Raw genomic sequence first — 15,975 nt, 5'->3', positions numbered from 1 at the left:
AACAGGAATTCATAGTGTCAAAAATGTTCTGTCCTGTTGTGGTCTTTCTGAGTTCTTTGCAACAGGAGAATTGTTTTGTATTTTTTCCATAGTCAAAAAACAAGTGAAAGCTAAGAACTGGAATTTTCTGAGGGATGCCTTGAATCTAAAAGGTTGGAAATGGTCACAGTGGTTTTATAAACTGTGAACAAAGGTGTCTTAAAAAATTAGCATAATCATGCTTGTACTTAGCTCTATACATGACTGTATAGGGACAACAGGGCAGGCCCTATGAGGAGAGGCTACGGGACCTGAACCTGTTCAGCCTCCAAAAGAGAAGGCTGAGGGGGGATCTAGTGGTCTGTTATAAACTAGTCAGGGGGGATCAGCAGGCATTGGGGGGTCACTGTTCCCCGGAGTGACCAGGAATAACGGTCACAAACTGTCAGAGGGTAGGTTTAGGTTAGATATCAGGAAGCGCTACTTCACGGTCAGGGCGGCTAGGGTTTGGAACCAACTTCCAAGAGAAGTGGTGCAGGCTCCTACCCTGGGGGTGTTTAAGAGGAGGTTAGATGAACATCTTGCTGGGGTCATTTGACCCCAGTATTCTTTCCTGCCATGGCAGGGGGTCAGACTAGATGATCTGCTCAGGTCCCTTCCGACCCTTGAAACTATGAAACCATCCATTTCCATTAGAGTAACTGCACCTGCATGCCCGCTGCCATCTTTTTACCCATTACAGTTGCTCTACCTCCCCACACCCCACTTCCACCCCCTCTGGTCTCTTCCCCAGTCCTTAATCCACATCAGCTTCATTGTCCTCCTCCTCCTTCATTGTCCTTGTTGCTCACCCCCTTTTTGTCACTGTCCTTGTCTTTGTCCTCATCATTGTTGTTGTCTTCTTTGGGTGCCCTGCCCCTGAACAGTCCATGCCAGTCCCTTCTCTTCTATATGACGTCCACCTCTCCTCCCCATTGTCCTCTACTGACTTCTTGTAGTACAGCTGCATCTCACTCATTCCCATCCTGCCACAATCCTCGACTGAAAAGTTTGTGTGCCTGTACATGAACTGTTTCCTGGTCTTCCACAGGATGTTCCTGAAGCAGGAGACAAACTGGTCGAAATAAGTCATCAGGGTCCCCTGCTGCTTGATCAAGTGCCTGTACAACACCACCTCTCTGATCATGGTGTTGACCCCTGTCACCATCATGAGGAATAGGATTAGCTGCATTATTATTTTTATATTATTTTCCCCATTTCCACATGCTGCAGAGCTCCTGCACTGAGGCACCCTATGCCCTAGCCAGCCAGGGAGCAGCACGTGGAAATGGGGGGCACAGGCACCCCAGGGCTGCCTGCTTCCCTGTCCCTGCACTGTAGAGCCTCTGTGCTGAGGCACCCTGCATCCCAGCTAGCTGGGGAGCAGCTGGCTGGGGCACAATGTGCCTTGATATGGCAGCACTGGGATGGCTGCTCCCTTGTCTCCATGTGCCTCAGTGCAGGGTCCGCAGCGGAGCCCCTGCGCTGAAGCAGATGGAGCCCCCATCTCCAGGCACCCTGGTAGTGCAGTGTGCCTGGAGATGGGGCTCCACGTACCTCAGTGCAGGGGCTCCACAGCAGAGCCCTGATGCTGAGACGCACAGAGACAGGGGAGCAGCCAGCGCAGGGCTCCCTGAGCTGCCTGCTCTCCCATTTCAAGGCACGCTCTACTCCAGCCAGCTGCCTCATGGTTGGCTGGGGTGCAGTGTGCCTGGAGACGGGCTCCATGTGCCTCAGTGTGGGGGCCCCACAGCAGAACCTTTGTGCTGAGGCATGTGGAGAAAGGGGAGTAGCCAGCCCAGAGCTGCCTGCTTCCCCGGCTTGAGGCACATGGCCCCAGCCAGCCGAAGAGCTGCTGCCTGGGGCACAGGGTGCCTCAGCATGGGGGCTTTGCAGCATGCAGAGATGGAGGAACAGGCAGCCCTGGGCTGGTTGCTTCCCTGTCTTCACGTGCTGCTCCCCAGCTGGCTGGGGCACAGGGTGCTTGAGCATGTGGGCTGCCTGCCAGTTAGTAGCACCCTGAGGCACCCTGTGGCCCAGCCAGCTCCCCCTGCAATACATGAATCAGGAGGACAATGTGTCCTGCTGCAAACCGCATGGGCAGGGGTGTGAGCTGCAGCAAAAAGTGGCACAAATTTGTACCACTACTGTTTGTGCTGCTGCAAACGTGTCCCTGGTCATGTGGATGCTGCCTAGCTGTCTTTATGATCTCTGAACCTGGAGGTGGGAAAACTTGTTCACTACAGACTAGTTGCCGCAAGCCATTAGCTCCCCTTGGGCCACATCTTTGAATGGAACCTCCACAGGCTGAAATTGCAGCAAGCTGCTTCTGATGTCTTTATGCAGCAAGCAGCTGTCATGAAACCCAACCAGTTATTGGCTGTCATCTGCTCTCTCAGTTATTCAGACTTGCTCCACTTCCAAAGATCAAATTTCCCTATTCTTGGGTGGGCATGCATTTCCCAGGCACTTGTCAGTGATGTGGGATACCAATTCTTTCCTTTAAAAAACAGCTTTTTCTCAGTGACTGTATTTAACTACAGTGCTTTCCTGAAGTTTTGTATTATCACCAATTTCTAATGTTCTGCAAACCAAACTTACCACTTCCTAATCATTCATGAAGTCCTGAATCAGACTGGAATCCACCCTTCTCTTGTGTCCAACACAGAGCTATGCCACCAGGGCCCCTGGCCATCAGTCTTCACATTCCTTACCAGTGGCTTCTTCCTCTCTTGGGGCTCTGGAGAGAGAGAGACAAGACACTGGAGCTGCATGACATTCTTTGGGTGTGGGTGGGTCCTCTTTACTCACCCTTTGTGGTCTGCAGATGCAAGTTCAGGTGCAGATTTGTTGATCAGTTCAATTCTAATTTAGCCTAGGAGTCCTCCTTGGCATACCCTGACACGCAGCATGCTTTTTTTGGCTGTGTCCTAGCCCCTGCTGATTGATAGCTTACTTCTGTCACATTGTCACAGCATTCAAACTGGGTGCAAGATTTGCCCTCCATTCTCCCAGCTATTCTTTTTGACTGTAGCGATAAAGCCTCTCAGGGAGATTTTTCCCTCAAACATGGGTTTTTTTCCCACTTGAGCTGGGAGATTATTGCTTCTCCCTTGTGGCCTACCCATGGTTCTAAATGATGCAGAAAACTAATAAATTCTCTGCCATGCCCAAGTTCTCTGTCTGGCCTGATTCCACCATCAAGAGCTTGATTTCCAAGCTCTTGATAGTGGCACTTTCTGTCTGGAGCTGGTCTTTTATGTTCAGATTAATCGGTCCTTGCTGCAGTTTACCTCCATTAGCAAGTTCCAAACTGGTTTTCCATGTCCCCCGTCAGTATATGGAAACTACGTTCCTGGTCCACCTGTCTTGCCAGTCCAGAGTAGAGTGTTGTATGTGGACTTCCCAACCTGCCCTGGGATGCTTTTTAAGCTGCTGTCGCAACAAAGATTTAATCTCTGACTCCAAATTACTGCTCAGATGTTCCTGGGGAACTTCCAGATGATGCTTAAATTCTTTTTGTAAAGCCTCTAACTCCTGGTTTAAGTCTCCTTCTAATTCCCTTTATGTCATCTTCAATTTCTGTGAGCACAGACATTTCCTTCATCTTCATTCAACAGGGATACCAGATTTCAAATTCTCTCTGAAAACTGTGGGCACCTGTAGGCGTGTGGGGAAGCTGACGCACTATACAGTGCATCAGAGCAGACACCGTTAATCGAGTCTGCGTCTTGTGTATCAGCGTTCCTGCACTTCAAAATGGCAGTGGGGAACTTTAAAGCTCATTTGAGCTTTAGCTAAAGCACCCCTGTCACTTTTGAAGCACAGGGGACACTGATATATGAGACTGTGCAGGTGCTCTAATTGAAGCTCCCCACCCACCACTAGAGTACATGTAAAAATGCCCTATAACCCTGAGTCTGATACCAGCGTTATTACCATCTGACTAAGCGGTTGCCAAAAACTTTAGTGTCTTGTAGTTGCTCCAGACAAGAGGAGAAATTGATGTTGGAGTCAGGTGTTTCTTTGATGCTGTCCTGGTTGTTTACAAAAAATGTTGAAAGTTCTGTCTTTCTGAACATACAGGAATCAAGCAATATGAGACGGTTTCTTTCTTTGCTCATAGCTTCAAAATGCTTTCAGCTGGAATTCAGAGTGGAAGCTCTTACAGCTTTCTTCAGACCTTTTCCCAACCTCCTGGTGCTTGGTTGGACTGCATCTAGTGGTTCCTTGCTGTCTTCTTTCTGATTGTCTGGGCTTTGCTGCCTCTTTCACAAATGTGCAGGACTTGCACAAACTACTTGATTAAAAAACAAACAAAATACTCATTTTTTAAAATTCCTGTTTTCACTGTAGTTCCCTTTCTTATGTGCTCTGACCTGAATTTTGTTGTTGCTGTTGTTTTAAAGGGATGTTTTAAAATTATTAAAGTAACTTAAAAGCTTCCTTATAAATATCTATGAAGGGTCTCTTAATCAAAAGAGAAACTGCTTAGACAGGGCAAAACAGTCAAACCGGCCACACATATGCTGCCCAGCACATTTCCCTATGCTTTCTGCTGCACAGGGGGGCAGGAGGAGCCACTGAAGGGGAGGGAGCAGAGCAGTGCCCAGGCAGCTAAAGCCCCACCAGGAAGCTGTGTGCTCTGGCCAGGGCTGGGGCAGTGCTGTCTGGCAGGCATTGGGTGAGTGTGAGTGTGTCATGGGCAGGAGCAGGTAGGACTCGGGGGCAGTCATGGGCTGAGGGGGGATGGGGATGACTGACTGCACCTGCATCTGAACCCTACCTGGGTGAGCTCTGCTGAATGCAGTTTCCTTTCCCTACATTCCCAGATTTCAATTTGCAATTGACAATTTTTTTTTGTCTTTCTCATCAAAAAGATTTGTTTCTTAACTCTGTTCTTTTCTTTTTAGGTCATGAGCCTGGACTTGTACAGATGGTAAATTACTACAGGGGAGCTGACAAACTTTGCCGCAAAGCTTCTTTAGTAAAGTAAGAGCTTTGTTTAAGTTGTTAAGTAGTTGTGGTCTTCCCTATGTATTGTTCTGGGGCTGGGGTAGGGGTGGGTTCCCTTGAGTGTCTTAGCCTGCTGGGTTTGCAAAAGTTGCCCAGTGGGCTTGCTGTGACGGTAGTTTCCCCCCATCCCCTGGCAGGCTTAGTTTAGAGCCCAGTCCAGCAGGTCAGCCATTCTGGCTGAGAAGAGCATTCTCCCCAGTGCAGTGAGGTAGAGGTCGTCTCTTCCCAGCAGACCACTGCCTCTCTCACCAAAGAGCGGACTGTGATCGTGGAAGCCGAAGCCTTCACGATGAAACTAGCGCCACAGTTTTTGGTTCACCACCTCAATCCTCCTCTCCCTCCTCAGCCCATAACCTGAAACTGGGAGGATCCAGGAAAACACCACCTGCGGCCCCAGCCCCCTAAGCCCTGCTCCCGGAGCCCTGTAGCCTCTCGTGACCCAGCTGGGATTGCTCTGAGCTGTGTCATTCATGCCCACATGGGCAAGGAGCATAGGGTAGTGGTAAGTGGGCTGGATGAGCTCTGGGATCCTCTCTGCTATGTCCCGGATACGGGCTCCCAGGAGGCAGCAGACCTCCTGGGCTAAGGGGTCAGAGTGGCAGAGTACCCCCTCAATACCTCTCAGGAGAGAGTCTCCTACAATGACCACTCTATGTGTGGCTTTAGGGAGAGTGGGAATGGTAGCTGTGAGTGGTCCCCCCTTGCCTGCAGGAGCTGGCAGCTCTGCAGGCTCTACTGGGGCTGCAAGAGGTTCATACCTGTAGCAAACCTCCAGAAGGGAGGGGACCCTGGTGCACCTGGCCTTTGGGCCATTGACTACCTTTGTCCAACCCCCTGGCTGGACAGTGAGAAATCCTCAAGTTCTCCCTTGTCCAAAAAAGTTACCGTAGTTTACCTTCAGCCTTCACGGGGTGAAGGGCCTGGCAGTAGGAGTCTATCTCCTGCTTACCATCCCTGACGGCATGCAGTCTCTCAACTGTGGTCTGGAGCTCTTCTATCTGGTGCCCCAGAGACTCCAAAGTGGAGCAAACCTAGCAAGGGGAGGTGGCCATGCACCTGGTCCCATGTGCCTGGAATCATATCAGGCAGCCCCCACAGCCAAGAGCAAGAGACTTGGTATGGGGGGAAATCTCAGAATGGAAGGCGAACCTTGCTATATTCCCTCGTCTCCTTTGGTTCCTAATGGACCTGATCCAAAGCCCTGCCAAAGATGGTGGAAAATTTTCCACTGATGCTGGTGGGTATGGGTTCCAGTCCTTCGCACCCTCTTGGAAAAAATGTGATTTGGTAACATCTTTATTAGAAAGAGGAGTGATCAAAAACACCAATAGGAGAGAGGCATTTATATGAATATTAATCTTGCAGTATCACTGTCATTGATCATTTTTAAATATTATATTTCAATTATTTTTCCCTCCAGTTTTTAAGAAACTTCATCAAAAATATGCATCATAAACATATTTAGTATAGACTGTGTTTAAACCCAGGGCTGTCCAACTTCTGAGTGGTCAGGGGCTACATTAACCAATCCTCACCAGCAGAAAAAGGCTTAAAAATGTAATTGTAACTATATTTATTGTAATTTTGTTGTCACATATGCTGATTTGCTATGGGTTTAACCAGTCTAACAGACTGCCTCCTCCAACCAGGCTCATCAAGACCAGTCCTGAGTTATCAGAATCTTGCACATGGTTCCCAGAGTCTTATGTGATATACCCAACTGATCTAAAGACTCCAGTGGCCCCTGCTCAAAATGGAATTCACCATCTTATAAACAACACCAGGACAGATGAAAGAGAAGTGTTCCTAGCATCCTACAGCAGGAGAAAGGAGAGCGGGGAGGGCAATGTGTGGATAGCCAAGTCCTCTGCAGGTGCCAAAGGTTCGTTTTCTGTTGCAATACCCCAACTTTGCTTTGTTCCTGTTGTTTAAAAAAACCAGTATGTGGATGATCCATCACCCAGCTTTCACCCACTCAGAGTAGCCATGTACCTAGTTCTGTATCTGTATAGCAGCTGTGGCAGCAAAATTGTAACGCTTTTTACTTAAATATGATACATTTTCCTGACTTCAAACATGAGTCTGTGTCAGTTGGTGAAGTGAAAGGAACTGCAGTATTCAGCACAGAGAAACAGAAGCTAAGGGAGAAAATTGGAAAGGAATGTAGAATGCAGTCTGAATTGTCTGGAAAAGTCCAGGAGGCCTATTTGAACCATTTCTGACAATAAACAAAGTGTATTGGTTAGGTTAACCCTCCGCATAAGAGGTCAGCACTCTACAGGCCAGTTCCAGCCCATAGAGCCATTTTTTTTGGCCCATGGACTTCAGCACCATTGAGTGGTGGTGGGGTTTGGCATCCACTGCTGTTCCCATTATGCTGCTGGGAAAAGCAGTGGCAGCAGCTGGGTCCTACCACCTGCCCTCCCCCTGCTTCTAACTCGGAGAGAATCAATTCAGCTCACAGACTAAAAGGTTGCTGATCACTATAAACATTTAAAAAAGCACAGGTCCAGGTCTGTTCTGCCTGCTGAATATCTGTGCACAGCTCTTCCATTCTTGCAGCCTAGTGTGTCTCCAGAGCATGTTAGTGTACAGCTGGAGGTTATCTACTAACAGTCAAAAGGAAAAGCCAGGTATGTGGTGTAAGGGAAGGTAAGAGGTTGAGTGCCAACTCACCAGGTATCTGCCTCAGGGCAGCACAGTACATGCTTCTATCTTGGAACCCTACTCTGCCCTGGGTGGGGGAGAAGGAAGAACCACTGGCTACCTCTTTTCTGTCTATTGGTAAGGGCATTGTCCCAGAAGACCTGGAATCTAGGCTCCTCAGCGACAGGGGATTTGAACCCACATCTTCCATTTTCAAGGAGAGTGCCCTGGCTGCCACACTGTGAGTAAGCAGGCCTAAGACTATCTTCCATCCTTCCTGTTGAAACTGAACCACTGGATGAAAGGGAATGCAAGAGTCGTGGACCAGAAAGAGAGCAAACATGGGATTCTGAGTGAAGCTCATGGAGAGGGGACTACCCTGAGACAGAGGGGAGCTTGGTTTCTGGTGCCTGCTTCCAAGGCTGTCTTTCCATTTTGCATTAAACAGTCATTGAGTAAAATGCATAAACAACCTTGGGAGCAGGATTACAAGCTAGAAGCAATGCGGGGGCTGAACTAAGTGATCCTGGGGGCCACTTCAAGCACAGAGTTGTGGTGGTGATGATGTGTGTTTCTACCAAACTGACTAATGTGGGAAAGGCCTGTGTACTGAATGTTTCCTTACTGTGTGGTTTGTAGGGTCCTAGCTCCCAAGTCTGTGTTCCACAGAGATCCCTTTGATCCTGGCTATACTTTGGAAACAACAGATTTTGTCTCTTTTTGTATTGTTCTGTAACACAACAGTGATAAATAATGCAACGATGTTTGCTAATTGTCTCTTACAATATTTCTGTGCAGTAGTTTGAACAACTTTGGGGGGTGGGGGCAGGGGTGGAGGGAGGAGAAAATGGAGGCTAAAAAGCACAAGTTTTTGAGAAGATTTAGCCAGGAAGACCCTGAGAACTCTATGTGCATGGATGTTTCAAAGTCTCAATGTGCATGATAGACTGTCACTCTTACAAATATAATCTCTTGTCTGGGAACCTGGTTATCACTGGGAACCTTGAAGGACATGTGTATCAGCCATTAAAATTTGCTTTAATTTACATTTTTGTTTTTATGTTAGGTGAAGGAATTCTAATTTCTTCAGAGGCTACTGAACTTTTGGACTTTATAGATGAACAAGGACAAGTGCATGTGATTCAGAAATACCTTGAAACGCCTTTACTCTTAGAGCCAGGTCATCGCAAATTTGATATTAGGTAACCTTTTCTACTTTCATTTTGATTGCTTTCCTGAGCCCAAAAGATGCATGTGGAGGAGGGGAGGTGGAGGAGTATAATGTAGCTGGAAAAAAGCGTAACGGTTCAAATGCATTTTATCTAATTTAAAAAAATAACTTAATGTTATTGTTTTTTTTCCTCCTAATTTTTAGAAGCTGGGTTCTAGTGGATCACCAGTATAATATCTACCTCTACAGAGAGGGTGTCCTCCGGACCTCTTCAGAACCATACAATAGTGCTAATTTCCAAGACAAAACCTGCCATTTGACCAATCACTGCATCCAGAAGGAATATTCTAAAAACTATGGAAAATATGAAGAAGGGAATGAAATGTTCTTTGAGGAATTTAATCAGTATCTGATGAGTTCTTTGAACACTACGTTGGAGAGTAGTATTTTATCACAAATCAAAAACATAATAAGGTAACTTCTTGCTGCTGCTGTTTGCTTGTGTTATGATCATGTTCAGAGGTACAGCCAGGATCCCATTGCAGTACAGGTAATACATTCCATGCAGTCTCAGTAGACCCTGGAAACAAAAGAACTGTCCCTGTTTCCTAAATGTAGGATGAGGCATGGGGATTAAGTGATTGCTTGAGGTATCACAGGATGCAGCTATACACAGGAATTTGATCCAAGATCTGTAGGGTCTCAGACCAGTGCCAAAGGGTGTGTCTGCACTTCAAATACATGTCTGATGCTCTCAGACATATGCTACATTGTTTTGCTTGTGTGCCATCTCCCAAGCAGAAGGCAAAGCAGCCATGTAACAGGATGGGTGGATGTGTCAACTGGCTGTCCTTCTGATCAGTGCTAATTAGTCCACCTAGAGAGCCATACAGATGTGGCTACACTGCTGATGTGAGCAGTAGCGCTTGTGGAGTAGAATGGCACCTGTGAGTGTGCTGCTGCCTGGGACAATAAATATGTGGTATGGACGTGGCCTCAGTGTTGCTCTCTTGAATGTCTGGCTCCTGGGACTCAGAAAGTCTGTGTGAATTAATAGTCAGGGGGGGAATATTTTGTATTTGGGGGTCGATAATTTAATTTCACTCTACTTTTATGTTAGATTATGTGAGTCTTTGTGTTTTCTGGGGTTTATTAGAATATGAATTGTAGGAGATCATTCAGAAGTTGCTGCTGTTTTCAGTTTAAAAGAGCGTGAGGTGTTTACAAGCTCTGGGAAAGATATGGATTCTGCTCAGAAAAGCTCTGATCTCAAGGTTGTTACTCCTCTTCTCAGTAGCCTATGCTCCCTGAGCCTGGTCACTGAAGTCAGTGAAACCAGTTCCCTTGATTAAGGCCTTACAGGATCAGTCTCGTTCCTTGTGCCACATACAATGGGCAGAGGGGAGAAAACAGTCACTTTAACACAGTCTGGTGAAGTGAAATATCTGATCTCGTTTTGATTTATGAGTTTTCTGTGGATAGTGGGACAAACAGTTTTTTTGATAGCTACATAATTTCAATTCAAAACGAAATAGAAAACAATGATACCTGTGTGTCTGTATTTCATGTGGAATGAATGCCACTGCATAGGGTTTCTGTACAGGGATTATGTGTTTTATAACGCTTTGCTGATTCATAGTATTAACACCTGTTTTCATAGGCAGTTTCAATTTCTTTTTCTTTTTTTTTTTTAAAGAAAAGTCTGTCCGAAAACATTAGATAAACTGCTGCTTGTACAGACAACACAAGAATATGCTCGCATGCTCTCTCTCACACACACATGCACACACATATGTGCGCACATGCACACACACACATAAGCATATGTACACAGAATGTGTGTGTGTGCACGTGTGTGTTTGTTTATAAAGGTGATATCACCCTGAGAAATCCTTGCCTGCTGCATAATTTCTGGACCATCATGACTACAATATCACTGTTACACTCCTGTGTTTATAAATACACTATTCAATTCCTGTCAAGAATGATTGGAGAGGGGGGGTGGGGATAGAGCCCTGGGTCCCCCCTGTCCGGGCCCATTCCCCCTTCCCTCCTGCTACTTGGGGTCTGGGCCCACTCCTTCCTCCCCCCCCACTGCAGCCACGGGGAAAAGGGTGGAGTAGGCCTGGGTCCAAGGGTGGGGAGAAGCCAGGCTGCCATAGCAGGGGGATGGGAGGAGTGGGCTTGGGACCAATGCAGGGGGTTGGGGGAGGAGTGGACCTTGACCCAATGGGCAGGAGGCTCGCTCCTCCACTTGCCCCACAGCTGCCGGGTTGGGCCAGGCCTGCGGCCACCCCCTACCGCCCGGGCCCACTCCCCACACACACACACATTGGGCCCGGATCTGTTTCCCACCGCCCCTCACATTACCTGCAGGGATCAGGGCTGGCCTGACCACCTCCCCCGCCCCCCATCCACTCTATTGCTGTTGCCTTCTGTCAGAATGCTTCTTTGCTCTCTGATTGGCTGTTTCCGTCAGCCAATCGGAGCATGAATAAAGCATTACGGACAGACAGACTTAGGCTTTTATAATATTAGAATTTTATGTTTAAAACTAGCAAATTGCCTGTCATGAATGATGGGGAGAGCAGGTAGAGATGCAGCGCCGCCACCCAGTGCCCCACTGTGCCACCACTCCACCTCTGGCCCTATGCACCAGAGTGGGGCAGGCCAGCGCCAGCAAGGCCAGCGCTGTGCTGTCAGCACCTTGCTCTGCCATCCCAGTCTGTCCCTGCCATCCCCCTCTGCCTCCAAGGAGCCTTGGTACATGCAAAGGAAGGTTGGGGGAACTGGGCGAGGAAACTTGGATAAGGCTTCTATATGAAGGAAATGAGGAAGACCTGAGATCAAACAAGGAGTAGAGCAAGAGAGACTCAATATGGCTGGCAAAGAGAGTGGAACTGGTGTTGCAGTTAAAAAACGGATTTTAAGGGTGCATTTGCCACCATCTTTGAAAACTCATGGTGATCAGGACAGGTCCCGGAGGATTAGAAAAAGGCAACCATAGTGCCCATATTTAAGAAAGAGAAAAAGGAGGATCCAGGGAATTGCAGACCAGTCAGCCACACATCAGTCCCTGGAAAAATAATGGAGCAGATCCTCAAGGAATCCATTTCTAAGCACTGGGAAAAGAAAAGGGTTATTAAGAACAGTCAGCATGGATTCATCAAGGCAAGTCATGCCTGACCAACCTGACTGCCTTCTGTGATGACATGAATGGCTCTGGGAGGTCATAGGGGTTGTGTGCCCCCAGATCTGCACACAGAGCAGGGCAGGCTGCCTCTATGGGCTGAGGCTGGGATGGCACTAGGCTGTTCCGAGCAGGGGGCCAAGCCAGGCTGTACTCAGGGTGGGCAGTAGCGGCACTGGGAGGCTATGGGAGTTGCTGCAGCCACCTCAGAATTTGGCACAGCCCCCCTATCTCCCTCCTAGTGCCGCCTGTTCCAACACCCACTCTGGGAAGAGCCCGGAGCTGTCCCGGCCCCAGCCCACAGTGGCAGCCCACTTGCACACAGATTCGGAGGCACTTGCTCCCCATCCCTCATACCCTCCCGGGGTGCATGCAGCAGCAGAAGCACAGAACGCACTCCCCCTGCCCCGCCATTCAGATCCTCACGGCTCTGCAGGAAGAGGTTGGCTGCAGCGCCTCTTCACTGTAGCCTGTTGGCTGAGGGTGGCAGCCCAGCAGCCAATCATGAGAGCAGGCTGGGGTGGAGGGGTGAGGAGGTGCCATGATGTGCTGTGTGGGGCCTGGCACATCCCTCCCCTTGGTAAGAGGCAAAGTGTGGGAACGCACCATGGGAGATACTGCTGCCATGCTGCAGGATGTGCTCCAGCCCTGCCCACCTGCCCACACATACTCCCTACAATCTTTCTAGGTACCTCTAGGGGTACGCATGCCCCCAGTTGACAACCCCTGACTTAGACAAATTGGAGGATTGGGCCAGAAGGACTCTCATGAGGTTCAGCAAGGACAAGTGCAAAGTCCTGCACTTACGACAGAAGAATCTCATGCACCAGTACAAGTTGGGGGCTGACTGGCTAGGCAGCAGCTCTGCAGAAAAGGACCTGGGGGTTACAGTGGACAATAAGCTGAATATTAGTCAACAGTGTACCCTTGTTGCCAAGAAGGCTAACAGCATACTGGGCTGCATGGGAGGTGTGTTGCCAGTAGATCAAGGCAAGTGATTATTCCCCTCTATTCAGCACTGGTGAGGCCACATCTGGAGTACTGTGTTCAGGTTTGGGCCCCCACTTCAGAAAGGATTTGGACAAAGTGGCAAAGTCCAGAGGAGGGCAACAAAAATGGTGATGGGGCTGGGGGACATGACTTATGACTGAGGAAACTGGGCGTATTTAGTCTAGAGTAGTGGTTGTCAACCAGGGGTACCCATACCCCTAGAGGTACTTAAAAGGGTCGCAGGGGGTACACAGAATACCGTGTGAGTATGCACATGCAGCCACAGCACAGCACATGGGCAGCCAGGAATATAGCGCAGCCACGTGGAGAGCAGCTAGGTCCATGTGGTGAGTTTGTTGTGGGGGGAGGAAGAGGGGTTGGGGCAGCAGCTACCCAGGCAGGGCAAGGCATGGAACTGAGCTGTGTGCAGCAAAGTGTGTGGTTGGCTTCCGCCACTATGCACACCCTGGGAGGGCATGGGGGGAATGTGCCCCCGGATCTGTGCACAGGGTAGGCTAGGGCTGGGGTCATACTGGGCTCTTCTCAGCAGAGGACTGGAGCAGGCGGCATTGGGTGGGGTCTGGAGGGGCTACAGCGAATTCTGGAGTGACTGTGACCCCACCCCCCCAATAACCCTGCTCCCATAGGTCCCCATGGTGAGGGATGGAGTGGGGCAGGAGCTGCACAGCCAAGGCAGAGCATGGGACAGAACCACGAGCGGTTTGTCCAGGGATCATGGTGGGTGGCAGCTCAAGCCTCTACACACATCCCTGGAGGGAGGTCGGGGGGGCAGTGCATGCCCCCAGATCTGCATGCTGGAGCCAAGGCAGCACCGGGCTGTTTCTGGCGGGTGTGTTGGGCTGAGCTACACTGGGAGGGGGTGTTAGCGGGGGGGGAGGGGGCTACAGTGAATTCTGGGGTGGCTGCAGCCCCTCCCTTAGCCCTACTCCCAGCACAGCCTGGCTGGGCCCCCTCTGGGAAGAGCCCAGCACAGCCCCAACCCACCTACGCCCCATGCCCCGATCCAGAGGCACGCCTCCTACATGACCTCCCAGGGTGTGTGCAGCAGCAAGAGCTGCCACCCCCCACAGCTTGGACAAGCCGCTTGCGGCTCTGTTCCATGCTCTGCCCCAGCTGGGCAGCACCTGTCACAGCTGCAGCCCCAGCCCCACTGCCTCCCTCACCATGGGGGGCCTACAGGAGCAGAGCTATGGGGAAGGCTGCAACCACTCCAGAATTCAATATAGCCCCTTGAACCCCACTCCTAGCGCTGCCTACCCCAAGCACAACCGGGCTCGGCACCCCACCAGGAAGAGCTCAGCTCCCAGCCTGCTGCACCAGCCTGCCTGCCTGCCCCCCCCACCCAGCGTAGATCTGGGGGCACACCCTCCATGGCTTCCCGGGGTGCACACAGCAGTGGAAGCCACCCACCATCCCTGCAGCTCTGCCCCACACCCTGCTCTGCCCCAGCTAAGCAGTGTTTGCCCCTGCCCCACTCCCTCCCTCACCACAGGGCCTCAATCTGCACCCCCACCTTAAAAACGAGAAAAAAATATAAAGGGGTACATGAGGTGAAAATTTGATACAGAAGAGGTACATTTGTTAAAAAAGTTGAAAACCCCTGGTCTAGAGAAGAGAAGACTGAGGAGGGATTTAATAGCAACCTTCAACTACCTGAAGGGGTTTGAAAGAGGATGGAACTGAACTGTTCTCAATGGTGGCAGATGGCAGGACAGGGAGCAGTAGTCTCAAGTTGCAGCAAGGGAATTTTAGGTTAGATATTAGGAAGAATTTTCTCACTAGGAGGGTAGTAAAACACTGGAACCGGTTACCTAGAGAGGTGGTGGAAGCTCTATCCTTGGAGGTTTTCAAAACCTGGCTAGACAGAGTTTTGGTTGGGACAGTCTAGTTGGGGATGGTCCTTCTTTGAGCATGGGGTTGGACTAGATGACTTCCTGAGGTCCCATCCAGCCCTCACTTTCTGTGATTCTATGGTTGCAGCCATCAGCAGAGTTTGATTTTCTTTATGACAGACTTGTTACCACAACCCAGTCTTGCCTCAGTCACTGTCTGGCATTTTTGTGCAAGAGGAACTGTTATTTCGTATTTCATATCCAAGCTTTCACGGCCATTGCTGGGACTGGGACTTGGACTTGAAGGGAACAGGAGGATCAGTTGAGAAGCCCTAGGAAGTGAAATTAAGATGGTCTGGACAAGCAGCCTGGAATATGGAGGATGTTGGGGACTGGGATTGGATGGGAAAAGGTAAGGAAGACTGAGATTGGATGATGAGCCTGGAGGCGGGAGACTAGTGCTCTTTGAAAAAGGAAGACTAGAATGCAAAGTCTTGCATGGATCCAAATGAGGAGACAGTAGTGGCACAGGTTGGAGGGTATGGGGTAAAAGGTGAGGTTGAGGAGTAGGTAAGAACAGAAGGGTCTTAACCCTCAGAGCCCATTCAACTCTAGGCCCTGAAAGGAGCCCTGGACCCTAATCTGGTAGCAAGGGCAGGCCATGCTCCACAAATCAGTACTTGCTCAATATTTTGTTTTCTCTTCACTGTTCCAAGAGTGACCTCAGGCCTTATTTATTGCACACTAGAAACCTCAATTCTGTCATTTTCTAAGTGACTGTGCCACTATAAAACCCTTTTAATATTGTGGTCTGTATGTAACTTTATATGAAAATAAGTGATTTGTGGCTAGTGGTGCTCAGGGTCGTCTTCCAGGCAAGCATGTTTTTTTCTGTTGTTAAGGCTCAGGAGAATTTTTCCCAGAGTTTTTTCCACTGCTCTTCAAAGAATTTCTGCAGAGCAAATGGATTTGACTTTTGTTTCCTTCTCACTTTTTTCCTTATTTTTTTTAATTTGATAGATGCAAACTGACAGAAATTTGTGCCAATGTTTTTTCTGAGGTTTCCACTAATTTGAGCACCTAATAACTAC

The 15,975-nt window shown here is 49.2% G+C and overlaps 1 protein-coding gene across 1 annotated transcript in view; it reads left to right on the top strand.

The window, feature by feature from the left end:
- Nucleotides 1–15,975, top strand: part of TTL (tubulin tyrosine ligase) — a 37,964-nt gene that overhangs the window by 5,894 nt on the left and 16,095 nt on the right. The window contains exons 2-5 of the mRNA XM_090054488.1: nucleotides 4,932–5,010; nucleotides 6,684–6,916; nucleotides 8,747–8,882; nucleotides 9,056–9,325. Of these exons, the coding sequence (XP_089910614.1) occupies nucleotides 4,932–5,010; nucleotides 6,684–6,916; nucleotides 8,747–8,882; nucleotides 9,056–9,325 (718 nt within the window). The remainder of the gene's footprint in view (nucleotides 1–4,931; nucleotides 5,011–6,683; nucleotides 6,917–8,746; nucleotides 8,883–9,055; nucleotides 9,326–15,975) is intronic.

The sequence above is a fragment of the Crocodylus siamensis genome, chromosome 1 (assembly GCF_052110815.1).
Source record: "Crocodylus siamensis isolate JL-2025a chromosome 1, ASM5211081v1, whole genome shotgun sequence".
Taxonomy (NCBI): domain Eukaryota; kingdom Metazoa; phylum Chordata; order Crocodylia; family Crocodylidae; genus Crocodylus; species Crocodylus siamensis.
The sequence above is the reverse complement of the archived record's forward strand: the minus strand, read 5'-3'. Positions and strand labels throughout refer to the sequence as shown.